The sequence below is a fragment of the Rhyacophila brunnea genome, unplaced genomic scaffold, assembly GCF_057557595.1.
Source record: "Rhyacophila brunnea isolate RB1 unplaced genomic scaffold, BYU_Rbru_1.0 scaffold_21, whole genome shotgun sequence".
NCBI lineage: Eukaryota > Metazoa > Arthropoda > Insecta > Trichoptera > Rhyacophilidae > Rhyacophila > Rhyacophila brunnea.
In genome coordinates this window covers 22045066-22070063 of record NW_028232871.1, presented here as the reverse complement: position 1 = coordinate 22070063, position 24998 = coordinate 22045066, and the positions used below count along the sequence as shown (strand labels likewise).

Here is a 24998-nt window from a genome sequence, read left to right as displayed (position 1 = left end):
ACTATGTAAGCGCGAACATTGTTTCGTCTAATTGCTTTTGAAACATTAAAAATAAGTACCATGAAAAAAGGTGCCGGGACGCCGTTCCACCGCGTTACATTACAAAAAAGCCCATGCTGTACCCATATCACTGGTTTTAGGATAGATCAATTGACTTAATAAAGCCTAAAAATAAAGATTGGCTGTGTAGCAGATATTCACATTTGGAGTTGTGATAATAATTGTATGTAGGTACAGAGTGTGTAATAATCCTGACAATAAAATTGGTGTAAGTATGCCTATTGTGGATGCATATTATCGTTCATTAATTACAACATATTTGCCTCTTGATCAGTGTTTTAACTATTTAATTTCTAAGCTCTTAATATAAAAATCTAGTATTTTTTTGAATTCTTGTCCAGTGTCCTGTTACCTATAACTCGAAAACTACTATTGTATGAAACTTGCACAGCTTACTAAGATTTTTTTAAAGGTCTTCCAGGTCTATGGCGCCATAACCGCCTTGCTCGGAGGTTGGCGGTATCTTAATATCGCCGCCTTCAGATCTTGGGTCCATGGGTCGGTGCGCTTGAATAGTTATTGTACGCGATCTGGCGTATGAGACCACGCTACGTGCATGGCAGGGGCGATGGACCTCCTCTTCCAGGGGCTGATAAACGCATTTGTCTTTTACAAATATAAAGTGGCGCATGGAGATAACCAGATTGACACCATTGGACTTGTCAGTTCTTTATTGGACACGGAGGTTTTGCCTCTAAGCTCTGTCAGCTTGACCTAATAGAAGCTCCGGTTTGTGTATGTGGCGAATTGCAGGATGCTGATCACATCCTCTGGGAGTGTCCCCATATGTCGATTGAAAGGGAAAAGCTTCTCAGGTCGGTCCGATCCTCAGTTGGACTGGTCGCCCATTGCGACTTAGTAATTACGAGGGGAAATTTCTTAGCCTTTAAAAAGTTTGCGTAATTTTATAGCGAGCGATCGCATCTCATCAAGAATTGACCGTAGTACATTATATCGAAGTAGGAGTCACGCACACTCTAGTGCATGCCAACCAAGGTCTTAGGAAGTTGCTCCTGGGACACCTGTTACACCATGGTATATGCTTGCATAATGAATCTGGAGACGTGGCAGCGGGTGGTGGAAGGAAAAGCAAGTTCCTCTAATTATTATTGCTCGGTGTATAAATAATGCTATGATTATTTGTATTTGGTACGATGCAGAGCATGCTGAATTTCCATGCTTTAAAAAATCAATAAACTCGCAAAATGCCGCCCTTAGACAGACTGAAAATGCTGTCCCCGCCGATATTCATATATTGGTTGAATTATTGATTGTTTTATTGATTTCATCAGTTTTCAACTTTTAGTAGGTAACATAAGTACCTACCTACCTTAATAACAAAATTATTGAACATTGCTGCTGAAATTCGTATTTTGCACTTTTTTTTAAATCACAAATGTTCTAATGCAATGAAAAAATACACTTCCATAGATTTAGTAAACACTTTTTATTTTATTAGTCAGGGAACATAATATCCTATTTCAGAATAATTATACTTGGAACGGTCAATATTTTTTGTACACATAACAGAAGCCTGTAAAAGTACCTATGTAATAAACCACTTGCTAAGCCGACCCTAAGTTAGTCATTCTATCTATACAATATCGTCAACACCTGGATGCATTTTATTTTCATTTAATGAATGCATTTACTGGAGTAGTCTATTTCACCAAAACAAAAAGGCTTTGAGTTATCGTATTCATTTCCAGTAGTACCTACCCAAAAGGTACGCTGGATCGACGAAATAGTTAAGTTATGCGTGGTAAGTACATGGCAAAGGACCGAGAGAAGTTTAATCAGCTTGGAGAGGACTTTATTCAGCAGTGGACTGGGTAGATTCAGGCTGATGATGATGATTCATTTCAAAATACCATATGCGTTATTAATTATATTTTAATTTTATTTAGGACTTGCTGTTTTGCACAGAAGATTATTTAAAAATCAGAGCTACCTACCTACTCTACCAGTAAACTGAATTTATTTTTTAATCAAAAAATATTTAATTTTATATAATATGTAATTTAAATAAACCGATTCACTCCTCGGGTGTACCGCCTTTTGGATAACTGCCGCCCTTGCAGGTCGCATAGACTGCCTGTCCCCACGGGACGTCACTGAGTTGGCGAGACAATAGGTAATTACACCATACATATTTTTAAGATAAATTTTATTGATATGCAGTGAATCAGTGGCGCACCCAGGATTTAATATTGGGGGGGGCCCAAGGAGGAGAATGTAAATTAGTCCCATAGGCTCTTTTTCTTCTTCACAGCCTAATTTCTTGTTGTCTATTGCACTTAGTGTACCTACACCATGGTCCCTACATCCTGAAACGGGCCCTCAGGCTAGGATATTTGGCGGGCCCCCTACCTACCGCTAAGATTAAAGGCAGTGTGAAACACTACATTAACGTTTTTCAAATTGTGTTTTAGTTCAAATTAAGGGTACTTATACAGTGAATTATTGGCGATTTTCAATACATCCACTTTAATAATGGAGCTGTCGAGTATCGACACATAATAATCAAAAATATATTTCACAAGTAATTGAAAATGTTCATGGACATGAAGTATAATAGCGCCGCAGGCGACTTTTTTTACTGTTAAAGCTAATTTATGATGTGTGTTTATCTCACTTAGCTCGTCAACCCGACACGCCGGGTACCCCACAGCCCGGGCCCCCAGGCAAGAGCCCTGTCAGCTCTCCCCAGCTATGACCTATACCACTCCGGAATTCGGGGAATTTCGACACCGAGAATTTCTTGACAGTTCCATTAGGGATTGGGTCTCTTAAAAAACCTGACATTAGTGTTTCGAAATTTTTGTGTTAGAAAATAAAATCTAAGAAATTGTTCTAAAAAGGGTGCTGGAGAATTACAAATCATTTTTTTGCCAGTGTTTTTATTTGTCTAAGCCCAAAGGTTTATTGGCTTTCAATTTCAATGGTAAAAATCATTCTGATAATTTTCATGTTTGGGGGGTGTCAGGGCCCCTTGCCGCCCCTGGGTGCGCATCTGTAACCACCTCACTTCAGTGTGAAAAAGCAAACATTCGTACTTAGCTTCCATAGAAATGCAAAGTTTTTTTTAAAAAATGCCTGTTTTTACAGGTCTGGATTTAATGAAATTTACCATATTGGTCTAGTACAGGTTTTAGCACTGCGGTAATGTTTTCGAAACTATAGATTCCTGTGTAAATAAAACAGTGCGAAGATATAATGTTAGGGTTTCTTGTCTTTGCGAGGGTAACAAATCGTTTAAATGAGCCTAACATTGACGGAGCACCATCCATACAAATTCCTTCAAGATATTTTAGATTGTTCTAAATATGAAGAAATACAATCAAAAACATCTTGTCATGTCGTACGCTTGGTGAGTTCTTTGCAGCATAGATATTGATCCACTATTTTGTTTTCATTTATGAAACGAAAACCTGTGAGGCCAACGGTAGACGCGTGCGATCGATTCGGCAACATAGAAATCACATTAGATCTTTCATAATTTCACGAAGGACTTTTTCGGTTTTCGCTATTTCGCGGATTTTTCTGCTTTTATCATTATTTTCGCGGTGCACTTGCAACAAGCCAGCGGTGCACCGGTTAAGAACCACTGGTCTAGAGCCACAATATTTATGCTGAATTCCACGGAAAAAAATGATTTTTTTAAATTTACACCACCACCGACTGTGGTGGGCATGGCCCCCACATCATGAATGTTTGGCGGGCCCCCTTACCTATCACCAGGGTTAAGGGGAATGTGATGTTCTACAGTAGTGTTCCCAAATGGTATTCCGTGAATTTATCTATATTGTTAAATAATTCCCTTGAATTCTTAATTTGTCGGACCTCATATCATATTATCGATCGTTATCATACTATGAACCACTGGTCGCGACCCCCTCTTGTGGTAGCCAAATAGCATTCGACCCTTCAATATTGGATAAATAATAACCATTTTTATTTTTCTATGAACACTAAAAATAATTGTAATATAAAATGATACACGTGAATTATTATCATGTAGTTACGTATATCATATTTTCATCATACTTCATATTTTTTATGTTAATTTTGATGAAGTAGTATAGCGCCACATGCGATTTTTTTATGATATAACAAATTTCTGGTGTGTGTTTATCTCACAATTAGACGAGCCGCCACGCCGGGCCCTCTTAAGCCCGGGCCCCCAGGTTGTAGCTCTGTCAGCCATGCTGGTGGGTGTAGTCGTACTTTTCGCCGAATTTTTATCGTCGATTTTGGGTTTTTTAATAGTGAAGTTCCAAAATATTAATTGAAAATAGAAAATAAAGTATTATTGCATTTAACTTATAGGCACACAAACCTACCCAACAGAACACAGCCTAATTTCTCGTTTATCGGACTTTTGTCTATTACACTCGGTGTACACCACTCCGAAATTCGGGTGGACACCGAGAATTTTTTGACATTTCCATCAGAGATTGAGTTTCTAAAAAAACCCGACATTAGTGTTTCGAAATTTTTGTGTTAGAAATTAAAATCTAAGAAATTTTTCTGGAGGGTGCTGGAGAATTTCAAATCATATTTTTGCCGTGTTTTTATTTGTCTATTGGCTTTCAATTTCAATATTTTTGGGGGGGCCAAGGCCCCTTGGCCCCCCCCCTGGGTGCGCCACTGCAGTGAATGTTTGTACGTGAAAGAGATAATATTTAATTGAAAATATTTTTATTTATTTATTAAAATTTTACGCAACCGTTTCGAAATGCACTCAGTAGCAGTATAATAGTCTGACAAAGGTAGTTTGTTTTGTTGACGTTTCTGTTTGACACCGCAGACCGCTTGTGCCTTCGCTCAATCGGCTTTACAGTCTACGGTCAATTTATTTGTCAAAGATGGCTGTAACCGCGGATAGCGGTGTCAAAGTCAGATTAGAAAAATTATCTTTGGACACTGACCAGGGAATATTAGAGAGCGAGAGACAGAAATGGGGTTTAACACTCAAAGAAGTATACAGACTGAGTCTTACTTTTTACAAAGGTACTCGAAATTATTCGTTTTAACTGTTGCCATTTTCCAGTGAGTGAACTGTCACTCGACATGTTTCGATCTTAAAAACCGATGTTTCTTTTTAGATAAGGAAGGAAAGGCGCTTCATTTGAGCTATGAAGATAAATTGAAATTAATCGCTTATACCCAACAAGCTTCTCACGGAGCCTTTAATGAAAAAACTGCCCCTCCGTTGGGTGTATTAGACGTCATAGGCAGGGATCGACGCTCGGCATGGTTGGAATTAGGCAACATGTCCCAAACGCAGGCTATGGTGGGATTTATTCACATGTTAGATAGGTAAGCATACATTTGCAACGTGATTTTTATACTAATCATGCGAAGTTCATAAATTGTTCAATACTTTCGACACCATTGACGTGGACGTACTTAAGTTGCTATATTTAGTTTTTACTGTCGTGTACTAGCAGGTAGTTGAATTGTGTCCGTTTGTGGCATGTGGTTTTTGTCATCAGAAAGGGATAATATGTCAGTGTTGCGCATAAACATGGCATGAGCGACTAATCCAGACAACCTTGGTTTTATCAATCGAATTTTTTACAAAAATTATTCGTACTTAGTGTTTACTTGTGTACGATTGCTAAAATGCTAAAATGATTGAAATGGTTACAATACTCACGCATAGAGTTTACCTTACGGGTGTGTAGGGTAAATATTCAGTTATGCAGCGTTGGAACTCGAACAGAGAGACATACAGCCGCCTGTGCGCGGAAAAAAATGGTGCCCTGTGTTGAAAATAGTCTACTAATTAACAAAATAGGTATGTGTGTGTGGCATGCAGATGGCGGAAATCAGGACACTCAGAAATAATGGGAACTGAAATACCTAATGGGTAAGGAAAAGCAGGCAACCAATCTCGGGTAAGGAAGAATACGGGATAAATTTAAACACATGTCAAGAATACGTCATACATCGAATGAATACTGACAACTGCTCTCGTTTTATGCATTGACGCTCATTTAATATTAATGTATTACACACACTTGCGCGTCTATAATGCATGGTTCATTTTTGTAGGACACTCACACATTCAAAACACTGCGTCAAAATTTACAGTATTAGTAGGTATATAGCCTATCGGAATTCTATTTATTATCTGTTCTGTGGTAGAAGTGTTTTCATTCTCAGACTTGCTGTTGTCCTCTTTTTCTGAGTTTTAGAAGGTGCTTTCACACATTTTTTACGCAATACACTCTCAATTGTTGTGCGGCAGATTTTACCATTATCAAATAGAACAAAACTTAACAGTCGACACAGAAAATAATTTCGTATAAGGAAATGTAGTCTGCTTACTGGCGTATTTCAAATTCAATTTTTTTTTATTTAGGAACATAATTATTGTCCACTTTACAAATTACAAATTCAAGACGTTCCTAACATTACATTTAAAAACATGGAGATAATATTAAAACAATATTGTTTTACAAAGAAATGCGGTATTAGAAAAATAGTATAAAGAGTAAGTACAGAAATTATAAAGTAGATACATGGAAGTACACCGAATGAGCCCTATTTTAAGAATTTATAAAATAATGCACACCTAATAATCATCGTAATTTAGTTGGAATATATCGTCACTGTTCTGGCAGAAGACACTAATTCGAAAAAATGACATATTGAGTTAATTATACCAAAATGTTCCTTATTTCAAACTTTACCGTCTGGAAAAACACACTAATTTTTATAAAATATACATTTACTTAAAAACAGTTTTGTGCAAACGCACTAAATGAAAAATTGCGAAATGTTGCCTGAAATAACAACTAATTGAGTTAGTGTTTTCTGCCAGAACCATTTTTGCTTTTTACCTTATACTGGCAAGCGACTTAGTGTCTATAGTCTCTAAAACAATATGATCTGAGAGATTGACAGAGCCTGATTAGCAATTATTAATATTGCTTGTAATCATCACTGTCCTTTTATTTATTCATTTATTGTTTTATAATCAAAATCGACAACAAGCTACTGATGTATAAAATATATTAAAAAGATTATTTACATGTAGTCCAGGTGCGTTACCTAACAACCCGTATACATAATCAGAGAGACATACTTTCTTCTGTGATTTGTCTACTTGAGATGATAGTATACACGAAAAGTCATGGTACCAGGTCGGGAAGTGGTCGTGACTCCCAATCCTCACCTCCGTAACTTAGTACTTGATGAGAATCCCGCGCGTACACCGGATTCGTCGGAATCATATAAAGTTTGTTTTGCAATTTGTCTACCTGAGACGACAGTATACACGAAAAGATATAGCACCATGCCAAGGAGTCGACGTGGCTCTCACTTCTCACATCCTCGATGGGCACCGCGAGCGCGCCTCTGATCCACCTGCACAATATGATATACCTACATGGTCTATTTTGTCATTCGTCTACCTAAGACGATAGCAAGTAATATACGAAAAGTCACGGTAGCAGCATCGGAAGTAGTCGTGAATCCAAGTCCTCACTACTTAACTTGGAACTACAATTACACTGTGTGAGCATCTTAGTTTCGTATGCATATGAGAGACGCAGTATGACTTTGTATATTATTTAACGCTGGCCATTGTTTTCAAGAATATAGGCATGGTGCCATTGTATCCAGCCAGTGTATTGGTTACTTTGGTGTTAGCATCATTCTTTTTCTTCATAGTAGGAACCTCATGGCCTAAGATCGTGACTCGTATGGGCTCCACCCCTCTGTATACCCAACTTCGTGTTCGAATTAACTACAAATTCAATATGTGCTTCTACTAATAAAGCTCACGTGACTCTTCTAACATGAAAGACGGAATTGTTTCATTTGTGATATATCTACCCGAGGCAATAGGAAACCAGGAAAGTCATGTTTCTAGTCGTAGAAGTGGTCATGCCTTTCACGAATCACCACCTAACTTGACTACATGCACATGGTTAATTTTCTATTAAGCCACTGTTGAAACACTTTTTTGAAGCTGGGCTGAAAAACTTTTGACCATCTGAATAATGTCTTCAAAAATGACCCGTGCCTTAAGCGCAAAATGTTAAACCAGTGTGTGCTTCCCGTAATCACAAGTGCGTGTGAAACATGGACCCTAAGTTAAAGAGAGACCCAGAAACTTATAGTAGCACAGCGTGGTATAGATAGGTGCATGCTGGGCATAACGCGAAATGACAAAAAGCGGAATGATTGTATAAGAAAACAGACAAGGGTTTGTGATGTAATAGTGTTTTGGTGGTGTGGTTTCTTTGTGATGTAGAAATGGGCTGGATACATAGCTCGAAAAAGGGACAACCGATGGACAATTGTAGTCATCCAGTGGTACCCAAGAGGTACAAAACGTACGCAAAATAGACCTATCGGATGAAATGGTTAAGTACTGCGGAAGTACGTGACAACGCAACGCACAGAACCGAGAGAAGTGGAATCAGCTTGGAGAGGGCTTCATCCAGCAGTGTATTGATTCAGACTGATGATGATGACTCTAACGATGCTACTTTTCCACCATGATAGTTACTTTGAAATTCCCTCTATTAATATGTCTTCTATTTGTCATTATTTACACATATACCTACTTATAATCTCTACGCTCTATAAGAATATACTATGCAGTATGTATCTATCTCATTTCTTTTATAAAAATACGTAGATAATTTTACGTACTAAAATTTTACCCTAAAACTATGACAATGGCTTTAGATTATTCTGCATTTTTCTCCTGGCAGAAAACACTAAATAACACTTAGTATAATCAGTACCGCTGAAAAAGACAAAATGTGTTCTGGCAAAAAACACTAATTCGTTTTTTTATAAACAAATAAGAAAATAAACATAAAAAAAGAAAATTTTACTTTATTTTTTACTTTAACCTTCTAAATAAATAAACAAGTCTTTATTTTAAAGTCATCCTTTTAACGATTACTTAATAAACTCACATGATAGACCATTTTAAACATTTTAAAAACTTCAAAGTCAAATTACTCGAAATTAGTATTCTCCAATTAGTGTATTTTGCCAGAACAGAGACGATATTAACATCCAAAGTGATTTGGTTGAACAGAGTTATCGCCTTCTCAATTGGCATCACCAATGACAGGTTAGTTCTGCACCTCGGGAGAAAAAACAATTGATGCTCGCAATTTCTAAGATAGTTATCAGGTACACAGGTCAATACTAGTCTGTATCAGTGGCGAAGGGTGGAGGTAGGCTGTTAAGATCCGCCATAAATAGTGCACATTAAACTTTTTCAGACATACATATTTTTTTTCATTGAAATAAGACTACAATTCACAGAAAGTGTTGGTTAGTTTTTAAAATTAAATTAAGCCCTGAGAAACCAAGCGATATTAGATAATAGTCAAAAAATACATGTCTATCTATAAAATATCTAAAATTATGCAATTAAATCATACATAACTTTGAATATTTTATAGATAGAATAATATTTTTTATTTATTATAGTTTGGTTTAGGCAGGGCTTAATGAAATAAAAAAAATGAACCAACAATATGTGTAATATGTATTTTTAATCCAACGAAAACAAATAACTATGAATGAAAAAGTGTGCACAATTTTGTCGTATCGACCAAATTAGGCCAAAACTATTATGGTTTCGTTTGGGCAGGGTTTAATTGATTTTCAAAAACTAACTAACACCATCTGTAAATTGTAGTCTTAGTTCAATAAAAACAAATACATATGACTAACAAAGTTTAGTGTGCACTATTTATAGCGAATCTTAACAGCCTACCTCCACCCTTCGCCACTGGTCTGTATGAGCGTGTCCACAGCCATACTATATATGTTTACTGGCCGGGTGCCGAATAGCGTATACCGATGGTTGTAGCGTCTATTTTGTAAGAAATTTTCGTGTCAAACTTCATAACTTTTAATTAAATATAATAAATCTTCCCAAAAAATTTATTAAAATAAAAGTAGTAATTGCAAATTTTTATTTACGGCGAACTGTATATTAGGTACCATTCAAAGTTAACAATGAAAATTTGTACAAACAGAAGACACTATTCGGCACCGGTATGTAGTATGACTGTGGAGGCACCGTACGCGAGGCAGTGATGTAAATCAGCGGAATTCATTCTACTGTACATGATTATATGTATGTATCATGACATCATTGATAGCGTGCTTGGGTGTGCTCTTATAGTACAAACCTGTTTGAGTTCATAAAATATTATGGTTTATTTTTATTTTTTCAGATTGTGTCCTCTGTTCACACCGTATGTGGAAGCTAATAGGAAAGATAGTGATGATAAAAATAATAAAAAGTAAGTAAAATCTTCGTAACTTTAAACTATTCATTTATTCCGCTTTCTCTCTTAATACTTCTATTTTCATACCTAGACAGTATACACTACGCGAACTACAGCTGTGTGAATGTCCACCCATTAGCCGTTGCAATGTATTGACTTGTTGCATCTAACGCGAGCTGCTGGAATAAGTCTGTTACTAGATGTTGTAAAAACATGAATGTTAAATTTTCAATATACAGTAGAACCTCGAAATAACACGATATTTCCGGTCAAATGTGAAAATTATTAAGAACATCCTGTTAATGTTATAGATGTTATCATGTCATACCTGTCACACTCGAAATCGAGTCATAATGCCGCCCTGCTCGTAGCACTGACGTTTGCAACGCTGGCCGCTAATTCACACAGCTGCACAGCAGTTTAATTTGTTTACTCGAATTGAATGGATGCATTTATTACTCCATTCAATTCCATTCTGTGGTTAGAAGGAGATGAAGGTGACCCTGGGTATCATATCACGACTGAAAGTGAAATAGTAGATGAAGTTATGATCTTGGAAAATGAGGATATAAGTGAAGATAGCGAGGAAGAAGAAAAACAATGTTATCAGTGATAAGATCGCATCTTGACGATATAATAACATTTATTGACTATTCATCAGATATTGAAATTGAACTATATTAATTTTAGAGAGTTGATTATAAAAAAACAGCAGACTTCAAAAATACAAACAAAACTTAATCCTTATTTCAAAACAGTATTACCGAAACCAAGTGCGTCGACATCGAACATTAACATCACTCCACAATTTGGTGTGTCCGGATATATCATCTTAGGCGAATAAACAGGATTTTGTTTGTGTTTTTCTATACCTAACGTATTTTCGGGTTTAACGGACACTTCCTCATTCGCATTAGTCTGTTATATCGAAGTTCTACTGTACATCGTTTTGCAATAATTAATGCCTTGATTCTTTTTTTAACATCGAAGATATGTATTAATTGAGTATAGAATTTACTTCATGTGTATTTTTGTATATATAGGCAAAAAGAAGAAGCCGAGTTCAAAGAGTATGAAGAATTGCAAAGGCATGCGGAAATAGAACAGAGAAAAGTCCAGCAACAAAGAGCTACCGAAGAGGAGCATGTGTATGTATATTTCAAGTCAATTGGTCATGTCGAAATTCAAATAATCTCTCCGCAAAGAAAAACATTGTCAGTTCAAGAGTAAAGGGACATTCTCTACAAGGTTTTGTATAATATGTACCAATTTGTATAATTTTTTTAAAATTTTAAATTTACGTTTTCTCTTTTCTGTCAGTCCTTTCAAATGTAAAATCGAGGTTTCACTGTATTTAAATTTCATCTCAGGCGGCGTATCAAAGATGCCCTGAACGAGCAAACGTATGAGCAGTTCCTGCAGTACGCTCGGCAACAGCTGCCCGGCAACCCTGATCAGCAGGGAGTGCTGGTGCGACAGCTGCAAGACCAGCACTACCACCAGTACGTGCAGCAGCTCGCCATCAACAGGGAAGCCGCCAGACACAACGCCGACAACAGACTTAGTGAGAAACAGACCGCCACTGACCAGCACGATCCTGTCATATTAGACAAAGGGTAAATAATTTATTTTTCAATAATTCAAAATTTCATTCATTGCTGAAACACCTTTGCATACGTACTGAAGAATGTCTTAAAAATTAGTAAATTTTCAGTTAAATTAATTAAGTTCTGTTTCATTTTCAAATGTAAGCATGTGTAATAACGTATTATAGACCTCCGCAGAGTGGGTGGTGAATTAACAGATTTTTTAATGAAAAATGGTTGCAAGCAATTCACCCTACCTATTGGAGTCCTCGCACTGGATCAGAAACATATTGGGAAAAACGACATGCATTTTTACAGCAGTATTGAACCAATAACTCACGACTTCGCAGACCGTCACTCTACCAACTTAACTACCGTCGGTGTAGGTAAAATTAATTTTAACTACATAGTGTGATATGTATTTTTCTTGGTCGCAGTCAACCATAGACTGAGATTGGGGAATATGACAATAACAATATTAAGACATGTACACAGATTTGTCCTGTAGCTCTGCCCCACACATAACTTAAAAAAAAAACCTCAGAAATATACCCATTAGGAAAATAGGATTCAAACACACGTCCTCAACTTGCATGAATGGCTCTAATTACTGAGCTGCTGACCCGGGTATCTTGCGCATTTTTTAATACCCACAATAACTGAGGAAGAGTCATCTAGGTACATCACTATTAAATAATTTGAAGCCTTAAATCTCTAGATAAACTTTTCATATTCCGTGAGAAAAGAGCGGCAAATGAATGCAAGTCAATTCTTTACTGATATATTTTGTTTTAATATTACTTAAATTACAGAAATGACGACTTCTCGTCAGAAAAACATGAGAATGAACCGAATGAAGAGAGCTCGCAAGACCAAGCTGACGACAGTCAATCAGAGGAAGGGGAAGGTCGGTTACATGTGAATCATTTTCTTGTGTTTTGGATATTAAACATGTTTACCTGCAGTGATGGCCCTGTTACTCTGTTTGTAAAAAATGATCATTTTGTTTTATATAATACATCTTCACGATTGGAGACTAATTAGGATATAATCAAAGATTTTTGACAGTACGTGTACATTCGACAATTAACAAAATTAAATGATTGAATCAATCAATTAGTATATGTATTAAAAACAAAGATGTTGAAAAAATCTTGTCTAAAAGATGAAAGTTGAGCTGAAAAGTTACTAAAAAATCATAAGTGGCCCATCCCAATCCAGTATCCTAGTATCCTCCAAGAAGTTCCTCCATCTCCGTCTTTCCTGGGGCAGTGGTCTCCAGGTGTCCAACATTCTGATCAGTATTGGTCGGATTAGCGTCTTGTACATTTGTTGGATTTTTGTGCGATAGAGAGGATGTGAGACTTTAGCTGATTTTTTAGACCAAATTATCACCCGTTCGCGCCTATGACCGTCTGTTTTATTTCCTCACTTATAACATTCTTGTTGGTTACCAAGAAGCCAAGGTCAACAAAATTAACGACACACTCAAAGAGGTTGTCGTTGATTTGGAGATCTGGGGTATTATGTACATGGTTGCTCGGAATGGGCATATACTTTGTTTTTGTCTCATTGATCTTCAATCGTATGTTTTTGCGGATGCCTCCAGAATGGTGAAAGCTTCTGCTAGCAGATATCTGGATCCAGCAATTATGTCTATGTCATCCGCATAGGCAAGAATCTGTACTGGTTTACTAAATATATTTCGCTTCACTCTGTTTTGTGTGACTTCATCTGCATAGGAAATATTTGTTTATTTGATAACAGACGGCTTCCCGTCGATGGGCTCAGCCAGTATGTGGACGCGGGGCGGAGCGACGCAGTTTAAACAATCCATCCGAAGTGCCAATGGCAGCGGGGGAGTATTACAGGTGGGGCACGGCGAAACTCTCACTGTCCGGGTGCCCACGCACGACGGAGGGCGCTGCCTCTTCTGGGAGTTTGCCACTGATAATTTTGATATAGGTAAGACAAGTATGTTTATTAAGAATTCTGTACATCGCACAGTGTGGATGCACCAAGGATGTTGAAAAAATATTCTGTTATCGAGATGAACCCTACATGTATGAAATTGAAAAATTGACTTCAGCAGGCCTATGTTATAACTGGTGATAAGAAGTCACCCGACGACATGACGTAATTGTGACGTAAGCCAATACACGCTCGAGGCAAGCCGCCCAACGCACACTGCTTACCATAGATATTATTATGCTGAAACACCTATTTGTGTATGGGGACAATGGATAACGCCAGTATATTAGTAGCGTTAATTTCTCGAATGCTATTATCACTCCGGTAGTACATCACAATGATGTCATATGACGTCATGTCGACCGGGCGACTTCAACTCGCAAGTTCTAACATAAGGCCCCTGGTATACTGATTAAGTTAGCTACAAGTGACCGCATTGTTCATAGATATATTTAAAGAGAACTTCACATCATTACTATGATATTCCACTATAATTTTAGATTCACCCAATTATTTAGTTACATACACGATTCTTTGCGCAGATATTTCCTAAACAACCCTTGAATAGTTAAATTCATAGAATTGGGTAGTGTATAGTTAAATTTGACATTTCACGTATCTCACATATTGCCGTATCAAAGCAGTAGACATTTGAAAATAAAATTTATTTATAAATACCTATGTAAAGATACTCCCTCGTCAAATGTATGTAGGCAACCAAAAGCAATACATTGATCATTACTTTTAAGGTGAATAATCATATGAATCATCGAGTAATGCATACGTAGGTTTTTTAAACAAAGTAACAGACATAAAACCAGAATGCGAGCTGCCATTTTATTTTTAGGGCTGCCAATAGAAGAAGATAATAATGAACTTGTTACCAATAAAACCACACATACAGTTGTTTGATTCGAAAATGAACTGCCTTCAAAATTCCTAATACAAAATGTGTACAAGACTCCTAGTTAGAGTCCAAATTCTTTTGGCCGGACTTGAAATCTCTAATTTCTAATGCTATTTTATATATCATAATATCATTTTCATTTTGCAGGATTTGGGGTATATTTTGAATGGGCTAAGTCTCTGACGAATCAGGTGACCATCCACGTGGCCGAAAGTGACGAGGAAGCAGATATTGAAACTTTTGACTTTGAAGATGATGAAGGTATGTAATTGCATTCTCATCCATATTACAACACTCTTTCTAGATTGCAAGCTTGTATGTTAATTTTATATTAAAGATTCACTACTAAATCCAGTATACAATCAAGGCATAATATTTGAATTAATTATTCCAGTAAAGCACATAAGTGTATTATATTTCACATTAACTTCATTGGGATAGGGAAGTGATAGTATATATAGTGTTCTAGAGACGCATAGCTACTGTCGCAGTTGTATGATGTTAAAGATGTTTTGTCCGTATTTGTGTGAAATATTAATTTAACTGATATTGTCACTGTTGATCAAAAATAGTTGGCGGAGACGACCTAGAGAGTGGTTCCGGCATGGAAGGCACCAGTCCGTCGGCCATATCGATGCTGAAGCCCCCCACAAGCATAGTCATTCCAATATATAGAAGAGACAGTCATCTGGAGGTGCGTAATATACTTGTTAATTACTGTATTTCATCAATAATTATAGGATGCTATCCATTAAAGCAACCGACAATGTTTTCTTTAGAGAAATTATTTGAACGGGTGTAAACAAAAAATAAACACAAAAAACTTATACAATCGCATTGTTTAACCTTGGTCTTGGGCACTGCAGACATGTCTATAAATAAAAATGCATACATGCGTCTGGAATTCATTAAATGAATGAATTTGAATGTCTTTAAATAAATTGGATTTTTAATTTTAATATAAGTTTTTGACTTTTGAATATTTTAGATGTAAATTATGTGATTTAAATACTGTAAATTAAATGTACTAAAATGAAACAGAACTGCAGAATCTACATGCAAATACAGTAGAACCGTTGTTAATCTGGACCTCGATATTCCAGATTTCTTTTTGATTTTGTATGATTGTATGAAAAATGTACAATTTAAAATACATGATCAGTAAAAAATGTGAATTTTTTTAAAAGTTGGTGTCAAAAAAGTTTTTCGATTATCCGGATTACCCAATGACATTAATATGGACGAAGCATCTAGAAAATAAAATGACACTCACTTTGTGTCGGGTCTGCCAAATTCATATTTTAATATCGGTATCCTACGCTCAAATGAACATTCTGCTTGCAAGCGGTCTGGCGACACCGCTGGGTCTGCCCGTACAAAATTTCTGACTGTCAGGTTTCGACTCCACCGTTATTATTGTGTTACAAAATGCCAATGTGCCTAGTTAAAAATTGTAAAAAAAATCTACTAAACACTCCAAGAAAGATGGGATATCACTTTTCATGTGTTAGTATTATTTATTATTTATAAAATGCCATTTTAAGATAATGTTTATTCAATGCAATTGAATGACAGAAACCATTGGACAGTCGCCTGTGATGCGCTGGGCTCACTTGCGTCTAATCTCCGAAAAGTCGCAAGTAACCGAGAATCTGTTTCTAACGCAATGAGTCATGATACTAATACACCATTACAATAAAGGTTATATTACTATAAATTCTCGAAGCTTGTAACGCATAATGGAAATGGATACGTCATATGGTCACGTGACATCTACCTATACATCTGTGAATGACTTTCATGCACAATTTCTCGTGCGCGCCGGTATGAAGTGAGTTGTCCATTTAATATGTCATTGGGATTACCCATCACCAATTAGTAGGATAATCAAGATTCTACTGTAGCAGGAAAATGTGAATTCCGGGCACGTACAATCAGGATTCCACTGTATTGGCTTAGTAACGGACAAGCATGTGAAGAATAAATAGGCCGTCATAAATGAGTCTGGTCATAGTCATATGACAATGACAAATTTCATTCTTTTATAAACAGATAAAACAGATGAATATGATTGAAAAATCAACTGTGTACATACAATACTACTACTACATTGCGATAAGAGTGTACAAATTCACTTTCATGTCTTTGACATATTCTGCTAATGTGTCCACTTTAATATTGAAATTTTTATGAGTCAAAATATTTATTGGTGAAAATTATCTTATTTTTGTAGGCATGTTTTATATGCAATTTCAACTTTAAAATTTATGGATGTTTAATTACAGCGCGACAGCTGTTGTGTCCTGATTAGGGGGCCATTAGACATAATTAGAATGTTATTTAAATGTGGTAATTAGAAAGTAATCAAATGCTTCGCAGTGAATTGGTTAATAAGCCGTCATTCAGATCACCTTTTGAGCAGAGTTTACATTCGTCCATCTAACAGTTTACCACTCTTGTCTCTTGTGAACCATCCGAAATGTTGAGAAAGTAGGAAGGGATATCAACATGGCAACAAGTCTATTATAAAGGAACACAAGAAAGATTTAAGGACATAGGTGGCGTGTTCTGAGATATTCAATTATAAAGTTGTTGAAGTCTCAAGCGATATGTAATATATATATATATTTTCCTTTCAGGTATACGCCGGATCGCACACATATCCTGGCGAGGGAGTGTATCTTCTTAAATTCGACAATACCTTCAGTCTGTGGAGATCAAAAACATTATATTATAGAGTATATTACACCCGTTAAAAAATATGTTTATTCAATACAATATATAAACATTATATATATGATTATATTTATATTATGTAACTGTTTGTGTCCTATAATTAAAATAAATTATTTTATCTACCTTGTAATGTAAAAAAAATGATAGCAATGTATTCAGAAGCCGAATCATATTGCAGATTAACCACAGATATGTATAGACAATATGCCTTTACCCGGAATATAGCATGCCAGGGGCCTATTCTAGCACTTGCATTAACTACTGTTAAAGGAAACTTTAGCAAGTATCTATTCTCTACATCTTACTATGGTTGTGCGTGAAATGGTGGTACTTTTAACTTTAACTGTAAATGCTCTAGAATAAGCTTATAGTATCTGTTATTTTGTACATCAGAAACACATGCGTCATGTCACTATTTTAATCCCAAATATGTCAAAAATACTATAATTTTGAAAGATTCAAAACCAAAAGTGTTCCGTGTACTATAGTTTTTCAAAAATGCTATAATTTATACCATGGCCCCCCACATCCTGAAGCGGGCCCCCAGGCTAGGATCTTTGACGGCCCCCTACCTATCGCTAAAGATAAAGGCAGTGTGACGCTCTACAGTAGCGTTTTCCAAATGGTGTATGTGGTAAAATTAATGTGTATATTAAGTGTTTTTTGTGTATCTAAATTCATCTATTTGAATTATGGAGTTGTCGAGTACTTATCGATATACAATTAAAAATTGTATCGTACAACCACATCATTTTAAATAATAATATTGAAGATAAATAGCGCGCAGCCGACTTTTTTTTTTACTATTCGAGGGAATTGGTGATGTGTGTTTAAACTTATCTGGTCAACTCACCACGCCGGGCCCTTCCTGAGCCCGGGCCCCAGGGTAGAGCCCTGTCAGCCCCCCCCTTTGTGGGGGCCATGATTTATACACTTTCATTGTATAATCAACACAGAAAAGTATGGTAAAACTGATTAGTTTACGGTTACTGGTTTTCTGAAGTCAGGTGTAGTGGATATAATATATTGACCATCGTGTACTTCAGTCTTCCGGATGGAAATATCTGTCATCCAAACTCGGATTGGTCCGTGGAAAAATGCCGTAATCAGGAATAAAATGCTACATAATAACTTTTCGTACAAAGCAGTTGCATATCTGAATCTCTTTTTATTTGTTGCTTGTAATCCTTTGGTCCTAGCAAGTCAATTATCATTTTCACAATGGCCAACCATATTGATGTGAAAGATTTTCAAAAAATAGCACACCTTCCTATTCTTAGTGTTGCTATTCAGATTTTTCAACCACCATTTGACAGTTGTAAATCAGTCTTCATAATAAGTGCATTCTCATAGTCTGTTATGCGAGTAGGTGATAGTCCAGGTACTCATTACTGTCATGCTTTTTCACGGGTATATATTTCAGCTGCATTATTGTTTTGTGCCAGTCTTATAGTTTTTACACGCAATATATAAATGTTAGTCATTTTATTTATTGTGCGTGTCCCCTATTCGCACAAATTTTAATGAATTAAAAAAAATCATTTTTTAATTTTTTAAACATTGTAACAATTCAAAAAAATCTGATGTATGGTGTCTACTGTTAATGGTCATAATCAATGTTCCCTCTAATTTTTATTTGTGTGTATGAATTATTTTGTACAAAATTATGTGTGGAAATATTCACCATCGTCCTTGCTTAGATAAATGTACTTGTCAAATTATTGTACCGCTAAGTAAGTAATTATTTTTATGTAAAAATTTCTATATGCGGAGATTGTGAACATTTTTGAGGATTTTTTCAAAAGCATGCGTATGCACACTTATTTACCCTAGAGGGAGCCTTGATAATAATAATTATGTATGCGTTTGTGTGATTTTTTTAATGCCGGTGATTTGGTTATTAATATTTATAATTTTGCTAAATATTGTTACGTGAACTAATGTACCACGACACCTTAACCTGCACTGCTTGTTTCTAAACCAACATTGTGATGGACTTGTAGCCAATATAACAACAAAAACTGCGGTGAATAGTTGATGGGTGCATCCTTACATCCACAACTTGACATAGCATAGATTTTGATGAATGCTATGATAATCATTGTACCGAACTGAACATTCTCACCTCATTAGATAAACCTCTAAGAATATAGTATTTTTTAAATGGATTATTTTTATCTCTTTATGTTATGTTTGTAAAATTTTGATTGGACACGGTCCGTGTTACGCTAAATATAGACTGGGGCGCATTTTTGTCATGTTGAGATTATTAGCTTTATTTTTTTTTTGTTTTCTGCAATTGGTGCAATGGCGCTTGATCCACAATTATTATCTCAAAGAAACATGAACCAATATTTTGAGCTGCGTAAATGTTTCTTGTTTATTCCGACTCTTATACTAGTGGTTGTCAATCAAAATATATTTTTTTGGATCGATATGTTTTGTTTTTAATGTTAATGCACGGGATTCCCAACCCTTGGGTTGAGACCAGCAGGATAATAATTATATTGCAGTCGAACTCGGTTATTATGCAATTTATACTTTTTGCAATTTCACTATTTAGCAATAAAATCTGACCGGACAGGGTGCCGCCGGGATCGGATTACGTTTATGACACTAGTTTAAGTACCTATCTAATTAGTGTTTTCGCCGACAATTTTGAAAAAGTATACACGCATATGGTTGAAATTGCATGTAAAAAATCCAAGGTTTGTGAAGTCAGTAGGTACCTACCAGCGTTCATTACAATAAACAACTTCTTTTGTAGTTTATGAATGCCATTTTTGTTTCGGGGAAAAATTCTAATTGTATATTTTTTTTTGAATTGCGACTTTTTGTGTTATGACGTGACCGCTCATTTAAAAATACCTATTCTCTGATATAACGAGTAACGCTTATAACGAGCAAAGTCAGTCGGTCCCATCTTCCATGTAATAACCAAGTTCGACTGTACTAATAAATTATTGACTATGATACAAAATTCACTTTTAATTGAACGTAGTTATGCAGAATGTACATGTCCTAATAGTACTAATAAGTACTTATATCACATGAAAAAAAACAGTGGTACAATGTGATGATTGTGATTTCACTTGTAAATATTATAGACAATGTTAGTGTGAACACTTCGCACCGTGAGTGTAAAACCAAGGCATCTGCAAAAGACATATTTTGGATATATTAGGGTTTGAAGTCTTCGTTTTGTTAGGAGAAATAGTTTCTAAAAAAAAAACCATAATAGTATTTGGTTTATATCTACATTATATTGCATGTTCTTTCAGTTACTTCACTTTTACATTATCAAGTTCACAACTTTTGCAGTGCATTTAATCTCGAAATTGAAAAATTTGCAGATGCCTTGGTTTTACACGCACGGTGCGACTTGATGACTCCATAGATAATCCACTTCAAAAATGACTTATGTTTTTTTGTATTTTCTTCACATTCAAAAATGCCTTTTTTATGTAAATGTGGGTCACTGGTTATTTGGCTATTATAAAAAAGGATAGTGACTCAAATAAGGTTGGGAACCCGTGTATGCATAACCTAGGCAACATGTTAATTAAAAATTAATATGTTTGTGTTAATTATTATTTATACTTACATATATATTTGTCTCATAAAGTTTTGATAACATAACTGTTTATTATGATGTGAGGAATGCAGTTAGGAGTTGGGGATGCTGACAGGCTGTCACAACTGTCAACATCACCTGCTGTGTGAAGTTAACAATGAAGTTTGTTTCATACAATTTTGATGGACTTATACCACAAACACTCAATAGTTGAATCAATAATAATTATTCATGTGCATACATCGCAAAGTAAAGGGATTGGTGTTTAGCAATCAATTGTTGAGTATATTCAGTATTGCAATAAATGTTAAAGTCAAAGTTGTCAGTGTTGACTATGAAATAAGTTATTTTCCCAATAAATAAGTGCAAATAAAAATTATTTATAAATTTAAGTATTGAGGGTCTGTCTACACTGTGCGGAATTTGGCTGCAATGTCCATACCAGCTAAGGATTTTCAGAATTTCCAAACGACAGAATCACAGTAGTCCTGTCAGTAACTGCAGAGCAGTTTAAGACTATTTGGCAATAGCCGCACATTCAAAATGTCTTTGATGTTGCTCCTCAGTACACTACAGAAGCAAGCAGGAACCCAGTCCGGCAGCTTCGTGTCTTCGGGACAGAAGGATCGATATCGTCGTTGAGTTAATCTGTCTTGCTTGCTTGATTTAGTTTCCCAATATTTGAGACGACAATATCGCTTTTTGCAATTAATTATTGAAAGTGCTGCCATCTTTAAAATTGCCAAATTATGAAAAGTACGCTTTGAATAATTTAATGGTTATATTTGTCAGTGGTGTTATAATTGTATAAATAAGTACACACACTGCAGAGAGCTTGCTTCTTCTTCCAATCCAATGCTCCATCTTCAATTGAAGGTTGGTGATCAACTTGCAGTACATTTCCCTATCCTGGGCCAGTATTATCAGATCTCAGCCACTTATGAAGGTTGCATAAGCAAGAGGATCTATTTCTACCTACACTTCTGCTGCCTCTATCTTCCCCTGCATTATGAGTTGAAGTAATTCACACTTCTCATTGTGGAAAATTTGGCTGAAATATGTAGATTTTCTGCGCTTTATGGTAGTTCTAAGTTGTCTTGTCTTGTCTTATTGGCTCATCTTAAAACCTGATCAGCCAACGATATCTTCATGGCACGCCGATACAGCCACATCTCAAAAGCCTTCGGTCTTTTTATTATCCATTTATTTAACATCCAGACTTCGTAGACCAGTACGTGAGTGATTTAGCATCTGATTGCCCAGACCTATGTCGGATAGAAAAGAATGTTTCATTTTTTGTTTATTGACAACCATTAAAACAGTTTAAATAAACACAACACTGATGACAAGCCTTCGTCAATCATGCTGACACTGGCGATCACTTTTATTTACAAATATTATACGGCTGCGATTGATATATAGAATCGGATTGAACGCGTCTGTATCGATAATTTTTACTCAATACAATTTTCTTTTTCTGTGACTCAATTATTTTGGCAGCTGCTACTCAAATTTTTATATTCTGACATCAAGTGTCGTGGTGCTGTCACTATATTACCGATTTCGGCTGCCTAAGTATGCAATGGGCCCTTAGACATTCCGTCCCGGAGTAATTTGATATTGTCCATATCAATCTGCAGAAAAACAACAATTATTCCGTTTTCGCAGTGTGGCTGGACCCTAAAAGATGACCATTTTAATTCAGTATTATGTATGTTTTTGCTACAATCATTATAATAATTAGGAAACATGTACAAATCACATTTTGTCAAAATAAGATGTTCTGATGTAACTATCCTTAATTGGAACGCTTTGTGCAATAATGGTTCACGTATCATAAAGAAGGTGTTCTATTTTAAAGAGCATGTTGATACTTTTTGCTATAAAATTAGTTTTGTCCAATATCTGCTAACTTCATAAATAAGACAAAAAAATGTAGTTTTTTAATGGTTCACGTATCATAAAGAAGGTGTTCTATTTTAAAGAGCATGTTGATACTTTTTGCTATAAAATTAGTTTTGTCCAATATCTGCTAACTTCATAAATAAGACAAAAAAAATGTAGTTTTTTGGTTTCATGTCTCCGGGCAGAATAGGAGTATTTATTTATTTCATTCCTGAATACGTTAAGCTCAACAAAAATGACTGATACTTTTTGAGTTATTCCAAGTCTTTTCATTCGTTGCCCCATTGAGGATCGTGGTCTTCTTGAGCTGTTCACGATTCCGATTCCCCTCCAGCTGTTCCCGGACTCACCTGCCGACACCGATTGAGTCGTGTTGCATTGTTGATTTGATCGGTCCAGCTTGCGGTTATTCCTCTTCCTATTTACTACCAACCAATATAACCCAAAAAGATCACAAAGTGACTGTTTGTGAAGTTTGCAGGTATTAGAAATAGATAATTATTCATATAATACTACACCAATACTATAAAAAAAGTAATTTTCTGTACTGATTATATACATATATAGCAGGAAGCTTTCATACCAAACTACGTTCCATATTGATAATCTTACAATATTTCTATTCATCGGTATAATTTTTTTCCTCTGGTCTAGAATTATTCACACCCACGATGGCCGCGTGGCTTAAATGCCGGCCTATAGAGTCGAGGGTCCCAGGTTCGAATCCTGGGTCTGGCAAGTACACATATTGTTTTTCAATTTGTGTATGAGTCAGAGTATGGACCTAATAGGTTGAGCAAGTGGCTGACATCCATTTCTCGTAAAAATAAAATCTGTTAATACAAACTTCCACTCTGTGGAGGCCCATATGATCCTATTAGGATCGGACATGGTCGAAAGAAAAGAAGAATTATTAACTTTTGAAACTTGGCGACTGCGACATGCGACAACACCAGACTCTAGCAATAGGAAAAATGTATCAATATTTTCAGCATCTATATTTAAGGATACTTTTTCCTTGTTGGAATTTTTAAACATCGATTGTCAATTATTACCCTCCACGAAAATATTTTCATCTAGTTTGTTTTTTGACATGTTTGCTCCAAATGTAGTGTGTGTTTTTTTACTTCTTTGTTCGCCAATAAATAAATGTAGGTAAATAATATCGATCAATAAACACACCGTTTTGAAGTAAATAATTCGACAGTTATTTTGTGTGGAAGTGTCAAAATCATCCAACTGTGTGATCAGTAACATGGATCATTTTATTCAATGCATAACAAAATAAATTAAATATCTACCATGAAATGTGGTGAGATTAGACCAATGCTATTGTTAAAACCTTTTGTACCTAATTAAAATTTTAAACCTCAAATTTTGTCAAATATCCACCTATATTTAGGATTTGTCATAAAAATACTACATTTTTTATGATATTCAATACTTTTTCTTTCAATGACAACCGTGATCGGTGTATAGTCAATAGTGAGCCCTATATTTTGTCACTTGCTACAATATATTTATAAAATTCTAACACAGTGAAAAGTAGGTGGACTAGGTAGGGTGTTATCTCCATTAAAGCAATTTGAAGCCATTTTCAAACAAAATTACGTTGTTGATCATCTAACGCTAGTGATACTACTCAAGAGGCGTAGTCATTCAACTCAAAATTGATGGCAACTGGCCTAGCCAGGGAACACAAAATTAACCTCTTTTCCGTGAAGTATTTCCTCCCATACACTGACTCATGCGCGTTGTGATTTTTACGATTCATAAATCATATTGAAACGTCATTAAAACTGTACCTAAAAATCCAGAGTGGCTCTAGGGTTCATAAAACATTCCTTCTAATTTTAAAGCATGTGAAAATAAACAAAATGATCGTAAATTAAGCAACAGGGCTTTAATGGGAGCTGGCTTACCCTACTGGGTAAGTGGTAAAACAGGCTAAATATCTCGAGTGGAAAAATATGGGATAA

General features: G+C 35.7%; 1 protein-coding gene across 1 annotated transcript; it reads left to right on the top strand.

The window, feature by feature from the left end:
* Positions 1-4862: 4862 nt before the first annotated feature.
* LOC147070846 (Golgi resident protein GCP60) lies at positions 4863-17706 on the top strand. The gene is made up of 10 exons (XM_085948960.1): positions 4863-5073; positions 5169-5382; positions 10287-10355; positions 11384-11488; positions 11711-11956; positions 12739-12833; positions 13694-13891; positions 14952-15065; positions 15377-15498; positions 17444-17706. Exons 1-10 carry the CDS (start codon positions 4929-4931, stop codon positions 17558-17560), a joined length of 1425 nt encoding a protein of 474 aa, XP_085805086.1. The 5' UTR covers positions 4863-4928; the 3' UTR covers positions 17561-17706.
* The last annotated feature ends 7292 nt before the right edge of the window (positions 17707-24998 follow it).